Source organism: Phodopus roborovskii, unplaced genomic scaffold, assembly GCF_943737965.1.
Source record: "Phodopus roborovskii unplaced genomic scaffold, PHOROB, whole genome shotgun sequence".
NCBI classification, from domain to species: Eukaryota; Metazoa; Chordata; class Mammalia; order Rodentia; family Cricetidae; genus Phodopus; species Phodopus roborovskii.
The window spans coordinates 8,490,257-8,510,122 of NW_026126578.1; the positions used below are offsets into that span (position 1 = coordinate 8,490,257).

Sequence of the window (19,866 nt, forward strand, 5' to 3'; positions counted from 1 at the left end):
TGCCTCCAGAGTGCTGGGATTACCATGTGTCACCATGCTTGGCTGTAACACTCCTTTCTTCCTATAGATCACCTCTAATATATGAATGCAGAAGCTGGAAGCTGGAAGCACAGTGGTATACACAGATACACTGTTCCTTTCATTCAGTGGAAAACAAAGGCAAATTAAAACAGTGACAGTTCCTGGAGGGAGCACAGAGGAACTCACCTAGAGACAGTGGGTCAGAATGACTTCTAGGTGAGCCCAGAGGACAGTCAGAACCTCTGTAGTTTTGCTTGTTAGGGACACAGAGTGGAAAGTGGACAGCAAGGGATGGAGTGGGGTGGAGTGGGGTGGGTTGAGGGCCAGGGAAAGTAGTCAAGCACAGAAAAGCTAGTGCAAGGCTCACTGACAAGTAAGCAGTAGCTCTGTATGCCTGGTGTGAACATGGGCTGGAAGGCTGAAGGATGAAGCTGAAGAGGTACACAGGCATACATTTTCCAACAAGGCCACACCTCCTAATCCTTTACAAACAGTTCTACTAAATGGTGACCAAATATTCAAACATTCAAACCTATAGGGTCCATTCTCATTCAAACCATCACAGTAGGTTAGCTCTGAAATCTATCACAGTGACCATACATCTATCTTTTCTCTCAAAACACAAGATTCTTGGTTTATTCCAGAAAAAGACCCATTAACTTTCCTAAAATTGGACAGTTTAAAAGGAAAAATGCAGTTGATTCCCTACCTTCCATGTCATGCAGTCCAGGCCCCAAGCAGATGCTTCTTCTTCCAACACACAATGCTGCCCACTGATCTGCTCTGATTTCTGGGATTCTGCCTGAATTCCAGCCACCAAGGCTCCAGGGAAATCTTCCAGCTAAAGGAAAATTATTTTTCTTGCTTTCTTTTTGTTCTTCCCTAACAGACTGCTGGTTCTTTTGTTCATATCATGTGGGTAGCAGGGCTAAAGTCATGTGGGTAGCAGGCAGACACACCAGGCAAAGCAAAGAGTAAACAAGACACATTCTGCTAAACTAATATGCTCTAAGAGCATTTAGAGTCTGAAAATTCTCAGACCATTTACTTACTATAGTACATTAAATAAAACATAGAAGATATGTCCATTTATTGGTTCACTCTCTTCTTCTAGACTGTGTATGCAATGTGGCCAGCTCCTGTTGCCCTAATATCTCCACAGTTCCATAGGGAAATAAACCCTTTCTCCCTCCCTTGGGGCTCCCCTCCCCCACAAAAAGGAAAAGCAGGCAGCACAAAATTTTCCTTAACATTAAGTCTAAAACAACACAGAATTGAAGCAGGAGGTCATACATACAGCTGTATGACTGCGTGATGTGCTTGTGCTGCTTGGCTGTCTTCCTGAAAACAGACTAAGAATGTTCTGCCATCACTACAGGTTGAATTCCACAATTCCTGAAGATCAGCAACATTGCTAGGGAGACTTTTTTTTTTTTTTTTTTTTTTTTTTTTTATCTTTTTTAAAGATACTATATTTTCTTTAACAAAGTTATTAAAAGAGACCAAGAGTATCCTAACAAGTTTTTGTTTTCTAGTTTTACTTTTGTGTGGTTTGAGATAGGAACTTATTCTGTAGTACAGGTTGCCCTAGAACTTGTGGCAAATCTCTAGGTTCAGCCCCTCAGTGCTGCTACTAAAGGTGTGAACTGCTATGGCCTGCTAGGTAGCTTGATTTTTGTGTGCTTTGTTTCTCATCTGAGAAATCTGGTCCTAAACAGCTGTTTTGATTTTAATTAACATCAGTCAGAGTTCAGCAAGTAATCACACAGATAGTATTCCTAGCTTCAGCAAGAGATATGGAAAGGGCACATGTTCCTGGAAACTAGACAGCAATGTATGGTTTCCAGCTTCAAGACCTCTGTTAGATTTTACTTCTAAGATATCTGTTGACATCGCTGCAAAATCAAAAGATCTCTTCTATTCAAACACAATGTTCTATTCATTGGTTGACGTCAACAAAGTCTCTTAATATCATTTTCTTTCTAGTGACAGCTACTACACAAAGTAGTCTTTTGGGTCCTTAATCTTAAAACTCTTTCTCCAGCTTCTATTTTCATCATCTGTATTCACTATTTCAGTAAATTTTTTTTTTTTACAATAATTTATCATAAAAATGTGAACAAGTGTTATTTGTAGTAAATTTAATTTATATAGCACTTGGCTCTTTTATATGATAAATATCCTCAAGGTGACAATTAAGTGGAAATATGGTTCAATGGTTGAGAATACTTCCTGCTTTTGTAGGGGACCCAAATTTTGTTTCTGGCACCTATGTCAGGTGGCTCAAAACTACCTATAACTACAGCTTCAGGGAATCTGATGCCCTCTTCTGGCCTACGAAGACATCAACATCCACATGCACACACAAGCACAGCTATACATACACATAAATAAAAAATAAATCTTTAAAAGATCAGAATTATAAAGTCCTATTTTAGCTAGTAAAATTCCCACTATGCCAACAATCTCCACCTCAGACACAAACAGTGCTGGAGAGCTTCCTCTTGGACACATTCAGTCAGAAGGGTTCCTCAGTGTTCAAGACTGTCCCCTAGCTTCACTACTGGCATTCCTGAGCCAGTCATTTCATCTTCTTAGGTAACTGATGGATAAATACCTTCTGTGACTTTTATTCCTTAGTGCTACAGAGGAAAAGGTATTCAGTATTCTTTTTGGTATTGAAGCCTGACTGGCCTCTCCTCCTGCATATAACTGCAACACTTATTTGCATTACATTTTCTTCTGTTTATCAGCATGGGCTGTTTAAAAACAAAAACAAAACAAAACAAAACAAAAAAACACAAAAAAACAAAAAAAAAAAAAACGAAAAAACCCACTCATCTAAACTAGTCCAAAATCTTTATTCTGGTATCCAAACTTACAGATCTGGCTCTACCCAACATTAGTATACATTTTCTTTGCCAGTGCACATGCCACTGTTCACACTGTTCTCACTGATTACTGAGGACAGTTTATTCTCAGCATCACATTCATTCACATGTGGGTAAATTATATGTATGACACTTTCAGTTTCAAGGGATAATGCAGAATATAAAATTCACACAATTATTTAAACTGATAAGGTTTCAATTACTTGTTTCCTTCTTGTCACTGACTCTCTGCATACCTGTCTTTTAAAGCCCATTCCTTCAAGTTGGCCTAGAGTTTTCAGAAAAATGGTATATAGCTACATTTTTATACAACTGAATAAAACTCAGTTTTGACTTTTTTCATGACATTGTCCCAGCCAGACCTGAGGAACTCAAGGAATTTGACAAGGAACAGGGAAGGCCAACCAGTGTGGCTGGAGTAGGATGAACAAGGAGCTAATAGAATGTTAGAGAGTAAATGGAGAAACATGCTGTGCAAGGCTTTACAGGCCAGACACGTTCAAGAAATGAAAGACATAGAGGGTTTCTGTCCCAGGAACAACATGAATAAAACGTAGGACAAATGGCATCACTCTGGCTCCCATGTTAAAGACAGAGGCAATATTGGATGGATATTGTCAGATGAGCTGGGATATTAATATATAATAAAGTCAAAGAGTATAGTATTATCAGAAATGAGGCCACAGCTTTTAAGTTGGTAAGAGATATCCAATATTTGAAGATTTATCAATGTTTAATTTTATGTTTGTGGGTGCTTTATCTGCACATAGCTCTGTGCACCATGTGTATAACTGATGTCTATAGAGGGCAGAAGAGGCCCCCTGAGCCTGGAGTTACAGATGATTGTGAACTGCCATGTGAGTGCTCTGGAAGAGCAGTCGGGATTCTTTTTTCTCCTTCCTTCCTTCCTTCCTTCCTTCCTTCCTTCCTTCCTTCCTTCCTTCCTCTTCTCCCTACTGTCCCTTCCCTCCCACCCTCCCTTCCTTCTTCCATTTTTCCAGACAGGGTTTCTCTGTGTCTCTGTGGTTGTCCTGGATAGAACTCACAGAGATCTGCCTGCTTCTACCTCCAGAATGCTAGGATTAAAGGTGCTCTTAATCTCTGAGCCATCTCTCCAGCCCTGAGAGCCAAATTTTAGTTATGTTTAAGAAGCAGAGCCAGGGCTGGAAAGATGGTTCAGTGGTTAAGAGCACTGGATGCTCTTCCAGAGGACCTGGGTTCAATTCTCAGCACCCATATGTAATCTCGTAACTATCTGTAACTCCAGGGGATCTGACATAACCACACAGACATACATGAAAGCTATGCATAAAAATTTTTAAAAATTATTAAAAAAATAAAGCCAAAGAAATCAGTTGACATATTTAGAGGGGGAAGAGGAAAATGGCTCACATTTTTAATCGCTACACTCAGGATATAGAGTTTTGAGACCAGTTTAGTCTACATAGAGAATTTCAGGCTAGGGCTGAAGAGATGGCTCAGCCGTTAAAGGCTAGGCTCACAACCAAAAACATAAGAGAATTTCAGGCTAGCCAGGACTACATAAAGAGATGAGGATGGGCATTAAGATTTTAGTCTTAAAACATGGATGTGATACTAAACTAAATGGGAAACCGAAAAGAACCAGGGTGAAGTGAGGCTCCCAGAAGCTTGAGTTTAGGGTACATTAAGTTTGCCAAGTCTGTGAGTCATTCTAGAAGATGTTAAGAGATGAAAAATACAAATCTAGTATGCAAGGGGAATAAAAATTATATACATACATACATATATGTATGTGTGGGTGTGTGTGTATATATGTATATTACACACACAGAGTATGGATGAAACAACCATTAAAGTAGTAAAATAGGCTGAGTCTAGGCAGTATCAGTACTAATTAAAAGATATGATAAGGAACAAAAAAGTGTGAGGTTGTGGGAAAAGTGCGAGGACAGAAAAAAAATCGAAGAGTATAGTGTAGTGATATATTATTTATGGTTTATTAAAGCTTGCCTGAAGATTCAGAAAGCAAAGCTAGCCACAAGCTATAGATGCTGAGCAGTGGTGGTACACACCTTTATTCCCAGGACTCATGAGAGGTATTTAAAGACAGGAACAGGATCTCAGAGCTGGCATTCATTCTCCAGACACACTGAGGATAGAGATGGTATTCTGAGAGTAGTCCCTAGTCATGTTGAGGAGAGCATAGCTGTTTTAAATTATCCACAGCCCATTAGAATACTAAGCCTAGACTCTAAGGCCATGAACTAACTTATATTCACTAAGAACTACTACACACAATTAAGTTCCTATGGATAGATGTTTCTTTCTGTGTGTGTAACCAAGAATCTTTTATTTTATTTTATTTTATTTTATTTATTCTTTTAAAAGGCAGGGTTTCTCTGTGTAACAGCCCTGGTTGTCCTGGAACTAGCTCTGTAGACGAGGTTGGCCTCAAAGTCAGAGATTCTTCTGCCTCTTTCTCCCAAGTGCTGAGATTAAAGGCATGTGTCACCAATGTCCACCCCAAAAAATCATTTTCCAGCAAACATCAGAAACCCTGTAATTTCACATCATTAAGTAATTTAAGACAAAGCTTCCCAAGGCAAACTTTAAAAGGAGTTAATGGCTAATTCAAACTCACATACCCTACAGTAGTCATGAGCATAGTTGCCTTCAAAGTCACATGGTCAACCCTAGTTTACTTAATTTCAGTGACAAAGTACTTTGGAACAATTATCAAGTGAAAAGGGAAGCCATGTAGTACTTTTTATTGTCTACATTACCTTTGTATTTCAGACAAGATAGGATCTTCATAAGTGCAAGCATAGGGGCATACATCCTATAGAACATAGGATGGAACAGTCTGAAATTTAGTAGAGATTGTCTGTGATACACGAGGCAGGGTTTCTCTATGTAGCTTTGGAGCCTGTCCTGGCACTCTGTAGACTAGGATGGCTTCGAACTAGTAGAGACCTGCCTTTGTCACTCTAGTTCTGGGATTAAAGGCAAGTACCACCACCACTGGCCACTGGCTTGTTTTTATTCAACATATTTTGCAGTATGATTTGTTATAGATCATTCTGTATCAGAGACGTGAACTCCTAACTAATAAGTCCATGGTATGTGCCCAAAAGAGCAATTTTTTTCATGTTCTTTTATAAACCAAAATAACTAAGGGAAAAAAATGCATCACACATGCAGTTCCTGGGCTCAGATATAACAGTTTAAATGTGTGGCTGTCTTTTTCTACAACTCACAGCATGTGCTTCCAGAACAGATAACATGGCCATTTTTTACCCTTACCACAGGTAAGGGTGTGTGTTTAGAACTTATTAGAGGTCTCATTTCATGTAACAGAATGTCGTCAGTTTCCCTATTTGGGTTTTCAGAAGTATTTTATAGATTACACCCTATGAGTTCAAGTTCCAGAATGCACAGAGACATGTGATGATGGCTGTATTTCTTTATATATGTTTCTCTTATTGGTTAATGAATAAAACACTGTTCAGCCAATGAGGCAGGAAGATATGTGGGACTAGGAGACAAGGAGAATTCTGGGGAAGGTAGGCAGAGGGAGCCTGCCACAGAGTTGCCATACTGCCAAAGGAGTGACAACACGCTGGGCATTCCCAGGTAAGCCACAACCTTGTGGCAATACAATGATAGAAATGAGTTAATAATTAAGATAGAACTAACCAATAAGAAGCCCTAGTCATCGGCCAACAGATTAATAACTAATATAGTGTCCATGTGTTTATTTGGGGCTAACAGCTGCAAGATTAGGCTGGGACAGAAAACTTTCAGTAACAGACATGTACACAGCAGCCAATCATGGCACAATCTGATTTAAGCTTCCTAAAAAACAGGTCAATGATTGTATCTAGTAATATACAAATGAGAAGTATTCCATTTCCAATTAAGAAGATCATCAGTGTATAGAATAACAAAGAAAATTTAATGACAGGAACTCAAAAAGAGATGCTACGCATCTACTGCTTACACAATACTGATTCCCTGCCTATATATTTGAAATTGTAACCACAAATAATACTGTATCCCTAGTGTTTATCAATGAGAAGGCAGGCTTAATATACTTTTTAAAAACTGTAAAGGTTAGTGAGGTCGCTCAGTGGGTAAAGGTGTTTACTGTCAAATCAGACAAGATCTGAGTTTGAGCCCTGGGACCCACATGGTGGAAGGAGAGAATTGACTTTCACAATTTGTCCTATGGCCTCACATATATACATTGGCTTACATATACAACTGTTTAATTGTAGTAAAATAAACAACATGATTTAGCTCCCCCCACCACCACCACGTGTGTATTACACACATAGGAGTGTGTGGGTGCACATGTCTATCCTGAGGCCAAAAGAGAATGCCAGATATCTTCTATTACTCTCCATGTTATTCCCTTAAGACAGGTCCATCTGAAGGCTCACGGTTTTGACTATAAACGAATAACAAGTGAGCTTCTAGGATCTGTCTATCTTTGCTTCCCAGTGCTGGGATTACTGGCATACCTACTCATTCCTGGGTTTTAAATGCAAGACCCGGGGAATTCAAACTCAGGCCTTTACGCTTGCACAGCAATACTCTTATTTTACTGATGAGAATATATTCATAATTAAGGAAGTCAGTCACATATGCCACTACATAACAAAAATTTAGTACAATATTAAAAAATGATTTTTGGAAAAATAATAGTTTTTTACTGAAAACTCAAGCTATTATCAGTAATCTACATTTCTAGAGAACAGTTATAACTCCAAAGTCTCTTTTACTGACATCAAAGTGATAACAGAAACAGGACACTATGTGAAGAGGGCACTTGAGGACTAGAATATTGTTAGTTGTTTTATGCATCTATATTGTTTTCAGCAAATCAACAGAAAAACTGAAGGGCCTTGGCGCTCTTCTAGTATTCTCTTTTATATGCAAACTCAAGGCATGACTGCACAGTTATTTCCTGGGTTTTCACCATATGAACAATTTAAATATAACAAAGGAAAGCTCTCACATGGAATGGGTCAGGGAATCTGGAAGGACAGAAAAAGAAGGCATAATGGATTGATGATATTTCAAGTACCCTCTGAGACAGAAAGTAGATTCAGCACCCAGCATATTGGTGCAGGCCTCTAATCTTGTCCTTGGAAGTCTCAGGAAGACTCATAAGTTCAATGCCATGATGGACTACATAACAGACAGGAAAGGAAAGAGGGAAGGAGGAGTTCTCTGAGGCTGACCACCTTGAATGAAAATGTAAAGTCTGACTAAGTGGAATCTTAAAGTTAAAGTTGACAATATTACAACAAGCATTGGTTTGTCTTTCATGTTAGAAAGCTTAAAAAATATAGATGTTTTCATAAACAGGAAGAATTAAAAACAAAACAAAAAACCAAAAACATGCTACTTCTAGAGGCAGAGTTGTAATCTCCATAAAAAGATATGGAAACAAAGTCTCATTTAAAAAATTTTACTTTTTGAATACTGGGAAATAATTATCATTTAAAAGTAAAACCAAAGGACATTATTACTGGAAACATCAATCAACTTTAAGAATCATTAGGAGGAAAAAAACCCCAACCAACCAACCAACCAAACAAACAAACAAACAAATAAATAAAACTAAGCCTGGCAGTAGTGGCATATTCCTTTAATTCCAGGATTTGGAAGGCAGAGACAGGCAGATGTCTTGTGAATTTGAGGCCAGCCTGGTTTACAGAATGAGTTCCAAGACAAACTCAAACAAACAAACAAACAAACAAAAAAACCCCACCCACCCACCCAAACAAAAAAACCCAAAAAACCCTCCACCTTAGAAAACAAACAAATAATCATTACAATGAAATACCCTCACTGCCACACCGGAAGGTGCTGGATGATTTTGGCTCATTCAAGAGAGGTAGAGCAGAAAAGAAAGTTTTTGTTAGTATTTTGCAAATAGCATGTAAAAAAACCTAGCAAGGAAGAAAATCTGAAATTGCAAAGAAGCTGGGATCCACTTAATGAGATCAAGTAAACACCATACTCAGGAGTAAAGAGATTTTTTTGTTTGTTTTGACACCAGGTGGGCCTGTTTACTCTAGAACCAGCTGTATAGACCAGGTTGGCCTTGAACTCACAAAGATCTGCCTGTCTCTGCCTTCTGAGTGCTGGAATTAAAGGTGTAAAGGTGTTAAAAAAAAAAAAAAAGAGAAGAGTTTTACTCCTCACGTAGCTTCACAATTTCCTTCTTTTTTTCTTAGCCTATCTGTGATTCTTACTAGCATGTATGATAGAGCAGAGATAGTTCTTTAAATCTCAGGAGTATAGAAAAAATTCAGGGACATCTTCCTATTCAGTTTCTTCCTCATGTGCAAAGTACCTTACAAACTGTACTCACAATTGAATACACAGTAAATCAAGGGCACAAATTCCTTAAGGCTTTGTCATAACCATCTGTAGTAGGATTTATAAACAGTTAAGGTAAGCAGAAGGAATTGCTCTGCTCACCCTGATTCTCTCTATGTAGACTGTGCTCCCATCCCTCCCTGGTTCTCTTTATGTAAATAATAATAACCTATGTAAAGAATAACCTGGAGAGAAGCATCAGCAGCAACATATTCAGAATGCAGTTATGTTCTAGTTAAGTAAGTGATCATTGCCTGGTTCTTAGCTATTAGACTTTCCTGTGCAGCAGTGCCATGAGAAACACCACAGTATCTGCTTGACACATGTACTACATCTCTGAAAACACACCACTAAAGAATATCGAAGGAATAACACAAGATTCTTCTTCATATTGTTTGGTAGAAATGTGGGTTTCTGTGTCTCCACACACAGGATGGGAAATGTATTTCAATATTCCTAAAAGTCCCTGTTAGGTGAGATCATGAAGCTATCACACAGTCTGGGGATGGAGGCAAGCATGGTACTCCTGCTTCAGCTACACTGGGGTCACCTGTGAGCAGCTAAGATTTTACCCTTAGGATCCTAACACACTGTAACACACACAAATTTAACAGTTCTCATTAATAGCCAAGAAAGTTGAGAATGCCTACAGATAGAATGTTTACAATTCTGTCGATAGGGGATGAACTGTGGCAAAATGCAGCTACCAACTGTCATGTCTTTAAAATAAAGTTTGTGGAGATCACAGTGTTTCTAAAATAAAGCACACCTCTTACTACTTCTTTCCACACACACACCCCTGAAATAGCTAAGGAGAGAGCTCAAACTATATCCAGGGCCCATTCATTAAAAGCTACTATCCTTTCTTAAAGGGGCACTTCACCTTTTAATTTTGTATTTGAAACTGTTCCCATGAGGCCGACTTTTCACTTAGAACTCTAAGGAGCTGCTCCACCAGCTTCCCTGTGAGGCTTCCTACACACTTCCTCACTAGATGTGCAAGTCTCCACACAACCCCTAATCTTAATATTTTCCAGCGGGTCTTGGCAGCTTACAGAACTGTTTTGTGCTAATTTGTTGAGTTTATTAGTGAAATTTCTATGTGAGCCCCACTTCCACAGAGCAGGCAGGTTTCCCTCTGTTGGTCTATAAGCTACTTATTTAATTGCTAGTTAAGTATGTACATTTGGCCTACAATTATTTCTTATCCACACTCTCCTGAAATTCTATTAGGGATACATATGACAAGTCCAGATTCGCAGATGACAACTGCAGTCTTAGGGGCACACAGTCTGGGGCTGGTAGGCCAGGCAGCCTTCAGCTTTGTGTCCATCCGATCAAAGAACAAAAGACAGCGCTTCCTCCCCAGACCTTCCTTAGCACTAGAGGAAGGCAGCCTTGATACAAAAGTCCCATCAGAAAGGAAGCCCTGCTGAAGCCAGTCAGAGTTCCCGGTAAGACACACCAGAAAGCTGACCCACCTTGGAGAGCTGCCGCCTGAGGCTAAAGCGCTGGACCATGGTGGTGAAGATCTCCTAACAAAGGGATCTACCCAGCAAGGGTATCTTTTTCTTCTTTTATTAAAACACAGCTTCTTGGGGAAGTCTCTGGCAGCACATTTGAAGGCTGACAGAGTTCGATGGATTCCCCAGGAGTCTCAGCAAACTTGGAAGCACTTCATTGTTCTGCGGAGACAGCACAGCCTAGGAGCGGCAGGCGGGGCGGATCCCCAGCCCAGTGCCAGGCTCTCCCCGCACTTCCTGTGTCAGCTGGAGGGTCCAGCCATAAGGACCACCCCTTCCCCTCCCGCCAACCTTCAGGCAGGGTGCCGGGTGCCACCTGAGCCTCTGGTCTTAGCTCTTGAGGCCGAGGCTGAAGGTGGGTGGTGCTGGCCAGTATTGCAGCATCTGCTGCCCAGTCCCGGGAGTCAGGGCTCAGCCTCCACCCAGGTAATCCCGGAGAAGGGAGGGTTGGGGTTGCGGGGAGAAAAGGAGGTGGGAAAGCCAGCCTCCACCAGCCCCAGCTCTAAACGGAAACTCCTCCCAGCTGACTCGCAGCTGTGTGGCTTTGTCTAGCATAATTGGCCGAGCCTTTCTTCTTATTCACCGGGAGGCTCCTGTGGGAAGGAATGTCAGGTGCACAGAGCATACTTGGATGGTGACTTCAACTTCAGGCTCAACTTAAAGGCTAAGGCGTCCTCCAGAGGTGAATGCCCTTTTGTTGGAACAAAGTATTTTTTTTAAAAAATCTGGCACACATACCAAATAGATGAGTTTAGAGGAATCGATACAGGTAAAGGGAAACGGAAAGTCACAAGCGGAGGGGAGATCCAAAGATCACTGGCCACTCTTCGTCTAAGTGAGCAAGCCTCCCTCTTCCAAATGAGAACAAAACTTGTGGGCATCCACTGGTTTTGTGCTTGCCATGCCCTCCATTCTTGTGAACAGGATTAGGTCCTGCACTAGAGTTGTAGCTTCTGCTGGCCTGAATTCCATATGTAGTTCAATCAGAATTCACATCTGCTGTCCCACTGACTTCTCCCAAAAATCCCTCTCAGTTTGTGCTGGTATCAGGACTTTTCAGATAAATCAGGAACCTTCTCTAAAACCTCAATATAATTCTGAGGAAAGTAAGTTATATTCTTCAGGCAAGAAAAGTGAAAAATTAATTTTAAAACAAAAGAAAGTTTCACTGGCTTTCAATTACCTACAAATAGGATGCAAGATGCTTCATCTCATCTTACATAGGGTCTTTGGAATCACCAACAAGTCACATCAAATTCAAATAGCAGGATGCCAAGGCAAGTGCCAAAGCTTACTACACACAAAGTAAATATAAAACTGTCTCTTAAAAACCATAAACAGAAAAAAGTTTGTACTGCTTAAACAACGACAAAACTTTCAAAAGTTTGAAAGCAACAACTTAGATCAACTATGACTAAAAGTGAAAAATAGCCTATATGGTGTAGAATATACAAAAACTATAGTTCTTAATCTGTGCGTCTCAACCCTTTGGAGGTTGAAGGACTGCTTAAGACCACCAGAAAACACAGGCATTTACATTATGATTCATAACAGTAGCAAAATTAGAGTTATAAAGAAGCAACAAAAATAATTTTATGTTGGGGGGGGTCACCACAACATGAGGAACTGCATCAAAAAGTCACAGCATCAGGAAGGTTGAGAACCACTGGATTATAACAATTTTAAGTGCAAGTTGACTAACAGTGAATTTGAGCTTTTTTGTTGTTGCTTCTAAAATGGTTAAGTGGAGGTGTCAGTACTACCATTTTCTTTTCACAGAAAATGAAATTGAGTATGAAGCTGAGCTTGGTGGCCCACACCTGTAGTCCCAACACTCTGGAGATGGAAGGAGAATCACAAGTCTAAGGTCAATCAGGACTATAAATGGAGGCCATTTCAAAGGGAAAAAAATGTGTGGTGTGTGTGTGTGTGTGTGTGTGTGTGTGTGTGTGTGAGAGAGAGAGAGAGAGAGAGAGAGAGAGAGAGAGAGAGAGAGGAAGAGAGAGAGATCCCACATGCATGGTATTGTAAGAGTCTATTTGAGAAATTGAAGCAGGAAAAAATATCAAAAGACCAACAGACAGCCCACATTACGTATCAATCATGAACTGCAGAGAGGGAGGAGGCTGGATGGAGGTTAAGCTCAATAGTAGAGTACCCAGCATTGAGTAGAACTGGGTTAATAAAAAGAGAATAAGAATCACAAGTGAACTGAAAGGAGTATAAATGCTTAATGCTCCAGAATGTAAGAGGATTTAGGTTAAACAGATCAAACTTGTTTGCCTTTCTTGCGGAAATTCATTCGTTTGACTAGTAAAATAAAGTTTAATTTTTTGGTGCAACTAATTGTGTTAAAAATGTCATTATGAATGAATGTGAAATCCAGCCCTTAGTTTATAAAAAATGGTAATTTAAAACAGAAAACATCCTTAATTACCTAAGTCATTAGGGGAAAAAAAAATCTCTAAATGTGGCTTATTTTGAAGCACAGGAAGGCTATACTGGATGAATAGACAACAAGAAAGGGAACAAAATAACAAGAAAGACAGAAACTTAACCTAGACAAAAGTCCACAGCTTTATAATCTTTCCTTCACATTCTAGGAGTCAAAATAACAATGCCCTTGTTTTTGTAGTTTGTTCCAAAAAAAAAAAAAAAAAAAAAAAAAAAAAATCAGGAACACTTAACAATCTCTATGGAAAAAGACAAAAATCCTTCATAGGGCCACAAAGGTCATAAACCCTTTGTGAACTAGTTAAAGGTATGCACTCAGTTCCTGGAGCCACATGTATTAACTATGTGAATGACCATCACCGTATTTAAAATACATTCCAAATGTTTCATAGACTCCATAACTAGAGCAGAGTTCCAGTCATGACTAAAGAAGATGAGCATCAGCCACTTAGCAATCTTGTTTTCTGCTTATCTTTGATATTTTGGTTCTAATTTCCAATATTTTCCCCCTTATTTGTCATAATCTACTTCTAAAGCTGGCAAATAGTCTTTGGTATATTATCAGTTTGGCTGAAAAAAATCTTTTAGATTTTTTTATTGTCATGGTAGAAAAAAAAAGGAATTATCTCCTTTTGAATCAACATCTGTAACATCACACTAGAAAAGGTAACATATAACTTTTTTTCTGCTATTCATGTATATATGTATAACAAAATGAAACAAAAAACTAGATGGGCATGGCACAAGCCTTTAATTGCATCATTTGAAGAGGGAGAGGCAGGCAGATCTTGGTGAAGTTCAAGGCTAACCTGATCTACATAGGAAGTTCGGGAACAGCTGAGAACCTAAATTTCCATAGTCTAAGTAACAGCTGAGTTTATCTAAAGTCTGGCGCACCTAGAGTACTTTAGCTATGGCTTCCTCATCTCTTTGGTAACCTGTCTTAGAATAGTTACATGAAATAAACAGTATTCTTCCAATCCCACTGTGGGTTTTAATCAGCTTTTAATGATAATCTAGTAGAAGTAACTAGCAATCAATCACTAAAGTTTTAAGAATTTAATAAGACTTCATTATGTAATACTCATCACGGTTTCAGAGCAAGCACTTCAGATACCAGACCTTTAGGGAATGGAATGAAGCACACCCTTTACTAAGGAGGGTGCAGTCTGAGATGGAAATGGAGGACTGACAACGCAGCAGATATTAAACAACAACAGTGCAGCTAGGGATAAGTGGCACAAAGAGTTATGAACTCTGGGATAGAAAAGGTCTGGAATCTTAAAGTTTTGATAAGAATTCTGTAAATGAACAAAGAGCAAGAGCAATCCATGAGACAGCTTATGCTGGCATAGGTCTGTGATCCCAACACTAGGGAGACTAAAGCAGGAGAGTCAAGAGTTTAAGACCAGTCTGCACTATGAGAGACTCTGTCTCAACAAAGTGGAAGGGTGTCCCACAAGAATAGACACAGAGGTGTGAAATGGGCTGTTAAGTATTTGTAGAATGGGAATGTAAATGTTAATAAAAGCAGTTGGCTAATTTTAAATCTGCACACATATAAAAACAAATTTCAAAAAATTGTTGCAAAAGTAATATGATTCTTTACTGTATGGCTTTCAAGAAAGAGGAAATCAACTTCCAAAAGTCCTCATCAATAATGCTGTCAGTTCTAGGGTTTCTTATGCAATTTGATTTCTAAAAGTAATACAGATTTTTGTTATATAAAAACAAATTTGCTGTGACAATCTCATAATAGAAGAGAGAAAGATACTTCATCTACCAAAAGTAAATTAACTTCTGTAGTTTGTAAAAGGCCAAGCAATTGTCAGTGAAAAACAGCCCTAAATGTAGCATAATTCACTAAGTAGTAAGAAGTTAAATTCTTACTACTGGCCAACAACCAACCAAGTCCCTAATTCATTCTGGAGCTTGCTAGCTATAGTGGCTGACTTAACGAACAACCACCCTTGCCAGATGAAGTTTTCATGGTAGTGATCTTTTTAAAATACATTAAAACACTCTGCTATTTTTGTTTTTAATAAATGCAGTGTATGATGCTGGGCATGGTAGCACATGCATTTAATCCCAGCAGTGGGGAGAGGGGGGAAGGAGAGACAGAAGAAGGGCAAGTTCCAGGACAGCAAGGACTGCACAGAGAAACCAACCAACTTACCAACAAACAACAACAACAACAAATAAAGTAAAATAAAATAAAAACAATGCTTGAAATTCTGTCTCCCACCCCCCAACATCATGGACCTTGACTAACATCTGGCTTATTACCCAAGGAACTAACTAGTTTTTACCCTCTGGCAGAAAGAACACAAGAGTTTAAAAGCCAGTGGAAAAGGGAAAACTAGCATGTTAGAGCTGCAGCTTTTGAAAGATGCCAGGAGAAAGCAAGAAATCAGAAAAAACTTGAGAGGCTCCCACTGGCTTTTATTAAAAAAAAAAATGCCAGAATACAAAGATTGGGAAAGGTGGCTGTCTCTATAAACTTCCAAATTCCATCAAAGGAATGATAAGGTATACAAAGAAGGTAAGCTCAGAAATCTGGGCAAATATAGCAGAATCTTGAAGATCGAAGAGGAGAAAAGAAGCATGATTCAACTATAGCAACAAAACAAAGAAATGATTTTTGAGCTGTCATAAAAAGAAAAATCTAAGTATCAAAAAACAAAATGGAGGCTGGAAGACAGATCAGCCAGTAAAGGTGCTTGTCACCAAACTTGAGGACCTAATTTCTATTCCCAGAACTCATATAGTGGAAAGAGAACCAATTGCCATAAGTTGTCCTCTAACTTGTACATGTGCACTGTGGCACACATGTGTGGATACATACACACTGAATAAATATTAAAAAATAAGCTATTGATTAAGTGCACCTGCTGGCAACTTTTGGCCTCTACATGTACAGATGACAGCACATGCACATACATACACATATACACATTCATAACCCACTTCTCAGCACCTGGGAATCTAAGGCAGGAGGATCACAGCAAATCTGAGGTGAGCTTGCACTCCACAGTGGATTCAAGGACACCCTGGGCTACAGAGTCAGATCTTGTCTCAAAAAACAAACAATAATCAAATTCTTAGTCCTCACCTAAATTTTATTTCTTATACTTGGTATTTTTTTTAAAAAAGAATTAATACTTGTTAAAAATAACTACAATACTAAAGTAATTATGCTTGAGATTCTTAATTGGCCACAAGAAATTTCCCAAATCACAATGACCTGCCATTTTAGCATTAAAAGCCTGTTCTGTATCTTTAGTAATCCACCACCCTGCCACTCCTCATTGTTTTTTTAAGACTGGACTTCTCTGTGGGTATCAGCCCTGGAACTCGATTTGTAGACAATGCTGTTCTCAAATTCAGAGATCTACCAGCCTCTGCCTCTCTAGTACTAGAATTAAAGGTGTGTATCACCACACCTGGCCTACATTTCTTAAAGTCTAGCTTGTCTGATTCCACCCTAATTGTATGGACTTTCTTTGGGTGGTGTTTACCTAGTACCTCCCAGTCCTTATATGTTTATCCAATCAGCAGATTCAAATTTCCCAAGACAAAGAGTTCCTTCTATTATCAGTCACACAATACAACATCTACACTGCGCTAGATACTGTAAGAAAGTGGAAAGGATTTCAATGCACAACAGGTTGTAGTTGTATGCAAATGCTATACCATTAATGTAAGAGAACCAAGCACCTATAGATTTAGTGTCCATGAGAAATGATAGGGCTGAAGCCAATTCCCCACAAATATTAAGGGAGTATATTTTCTATCATTTAGCTTTGGTCTCCTTCCTCTTCTCTCTCCTTTTCTGTTTCACCTTCCTCATCCTTCTTCTCAATTTGACAGTCTGGCTATGTAGCCCAGTCTGGCCATGTACAATTGTACTGCTGCAGCTTCTGGAGTACAAGTATTATAGATCTATACCACCACACCCAGCACATCTATTCTTTTTTTTTAATTTTTAAAATTTTTATTATTTTATTTTTATTTTACATATTGATCCCAGTTCCCTCTCCCTCTCTCCCTCCCTAGCACATCTATTCTTTACCTCTCTTTTTCAATTAAGCAGTCTCTTATTCATTTCACCTTTATTAAACACTTTTGTGTTGTTCTTTGATTGGTTACCATATCCAGTGTTAATTTTTTAAGTGCTATTTTAACAATACCCCCCAGATAAATAAAGTCTTTAAAAACAACATATAGTATATTATAGTATAATAATAATATATAGTAGTGTATCCCTTTAATCCTAGCACTCAGGAGGCAGAAGTAGGTAGATCTCTGATTTCAAGACAACCCTGGTCTACATAGTGCTAGGCTAGCCTGAGCTACACAGTGAGATCTTGTCTCAAAAAAAGAAAATAAATAACGAAACTCTATTAATGCTCCCTTTACTATTGGGTGTTATTTCTACAATGCTTTAAAACCACTTTAGAGATCCACTGCTAAAGAAATACATAGGAGGGATGGAAAGATGGCTCAGTGGTTAAGAGCTGATGTTCCATAGGATACCAATTTGATTTCCTCCACCCAGATGACAATTCATAACATGTGGTACACAAACATACACACAAGTATATATATAAAAAAAAAACCCTCCCCCACACACAGATGAATTAAAACAGGGGATGGTAGATTCATAGGCAAATTGAATGCAGAATAGACAAAATAAAGTAATACTATGATTTTAGTTATGTTGATATTTGTTGAAATCCTATACAGGGCCATATCCTGGCAGCCAGTATTCAGGAATAAGAGGCAGTGGCCACATTGCCAGGCACAGTGCAACTTGTACAACACACAGGACTTTGGCACAGCTCTAACCTAGCTAGCTTTGTACTCAGTAGGGGCTACTTTCCCTTTACTTAGCACACAGAATTCCCATTTGTCTTATCATTTCCTCCCACTAGAATGTTCCTATGAATGATCAGAATGAATTTCTAACTTGGCTGCCAAGCCATCTAACTCTACTAAAGTTGATCATATAAAATTACTTTTGTAGGCCCAAACTATCCAACTACTAGCAATTTGATATGCTTCAAAGTATAAGATGTAATGAAAGCCAGGCCTAAGGATGAGGACACAGAAACAGCTCTAACATCAAGAAGTGAAATACAGCTCAAAAGAAAAACCCTAAAGCCCATACATAAATGGATGGCTTCTTTCATCAAACCAAGACTGAGAAAACTAAGCCTGAATATTCAGTCAAACTGTGAAATACAATTCTGTCATGGTACTCTAGATCAATGAAGAGAGAATTCAAGTTTAGGTATTTAGCAGAAAGAGTCTAAGACAGAAGATAATCAACAAACGTTATCTAGAAGTAACTAGTTGCTACAGAAATGCTGTCCTAGCTGCTAAAAAAAAAAAAAAAAAAAAAAAAAAAAAAAAGAAAGGATTCTAGACTTTGTCTTTTCTACTTCAAAACCATGACTCCCTACATTCAAAGGTTGTACATACACATACACACAGAGATGAGGGAACTAACTTGAAATTTTCTACACTCTTTCACTCTGGGCACAGAGCAGACCCAAGCTGGCCATTGTGGTTGAAGCATGCCTTTAACCCCAGCACTTGGCAGGCAGGCAGATTGTCTACATAGTGAGTGAGTTCCAGGATAGCCAGGTCTTATGTACAGAGACTCTGTTTCAAGACTAAAAAAAGGAAAAGAAAGCCTTCTTACCTTAGATGCAAAGTAATGGCCTAAACATGGGACTACTCAGATTATCTCAAATAATATTGAAATTTAACAGCGAAAGGCATAAACCCACAAAGGCAAAGAGGACAGGAAAAGAAACAGTAACAGAGAAGAGACATCAACAAAACTTAGGAAGGTGAAATGCACATAGTGAAGCAATAACCTCACTTTCAGCTGTTCTGAGTCAGGTAGGCACTTAGCAGGGTAGCAGGTGTTAATGTGTTGGGCCTAAAAAGGCCCAGATGCAAGACCTAGTGGAACTTCCTGAGCTTGGCTAGAGTTTAACAACTTGTATTTGGCCTATCACTTCTGCATAGGAGTGACTCAGGAAAACTGCCTCTGCCCAGCTACCACTAATGTTGTGAAATATTATTGGCCCTTATATCTCACCCCATCCTGAAGTCCCCACCCTCTTTCTCAACACTATATAAGTGCATGCCTGTTACAATAAATGAGCTCCCACTTTGACAAGGCTCCAGACTTAGTGAGGTTCTCTCTGGCGACTAGGAAGGAGGTCTGGGTCAACACTCTCAATCCTAAGAGACCAGCTGAACTGGCCCTTCCACAGCTCTATCTGCCAGAGTACCCGGCATTAAGGTAGAAAACAAGCCAGCCAAATTGTACCCAAACTACAGTCCTGTGTTGAGGACTGGGAGCACCCGAGGCTGCATTAAAAGCAGGGCTGACTCAAATTCTTAAAATATCAACTCATTATTTTAATATAACTAAGGGTAGTGGCCAAGGGTCTGCAATCTAATGAGACTGAATCAACAAACCAGAAGGATTCTAGGCAGACTCTAATCCTGCTGAGGGTTAGAGTAAGGGCAGTGGAACTGAATCACAACTGAGATTTTCAATCTCTCTCCTAGTCTTTTTGAAC

The 19,866-nt window shown here is 39.1% G+C and overlaps 1 protein-coding gene across 3 annotated transcripts in view; it reads right to left on the reverse strand.

The window, feature by feature from the left end:
- The window catches only part of Tmcc1 (transmembrane and coiled-coil domain family 1), a 114,981-nt gene that overhangs the window by 73,335 nt on the left and 21,780 nt on the right, over positions 1-19,866 (reverse strand). Inside the window, exon 2 of one of the 3 annotated variants that reach the window (XM_051203802.1) lies at positions 731-862. The exons of 1 other annotated variant lie outside the window; for it this stretch is intronic. In XM_051203802.1, the coding sequence (XP_051059759.1) occupies positions 731-862 (132 nt within the window). Of the gene's footprint in view, positions 1-730; positions 863-10,768; positions 11,078-19,866 lie in introns of those variants that run through there. One more of the 3 variants, XM_051203805.1, reaches the window with a different exon arrangement.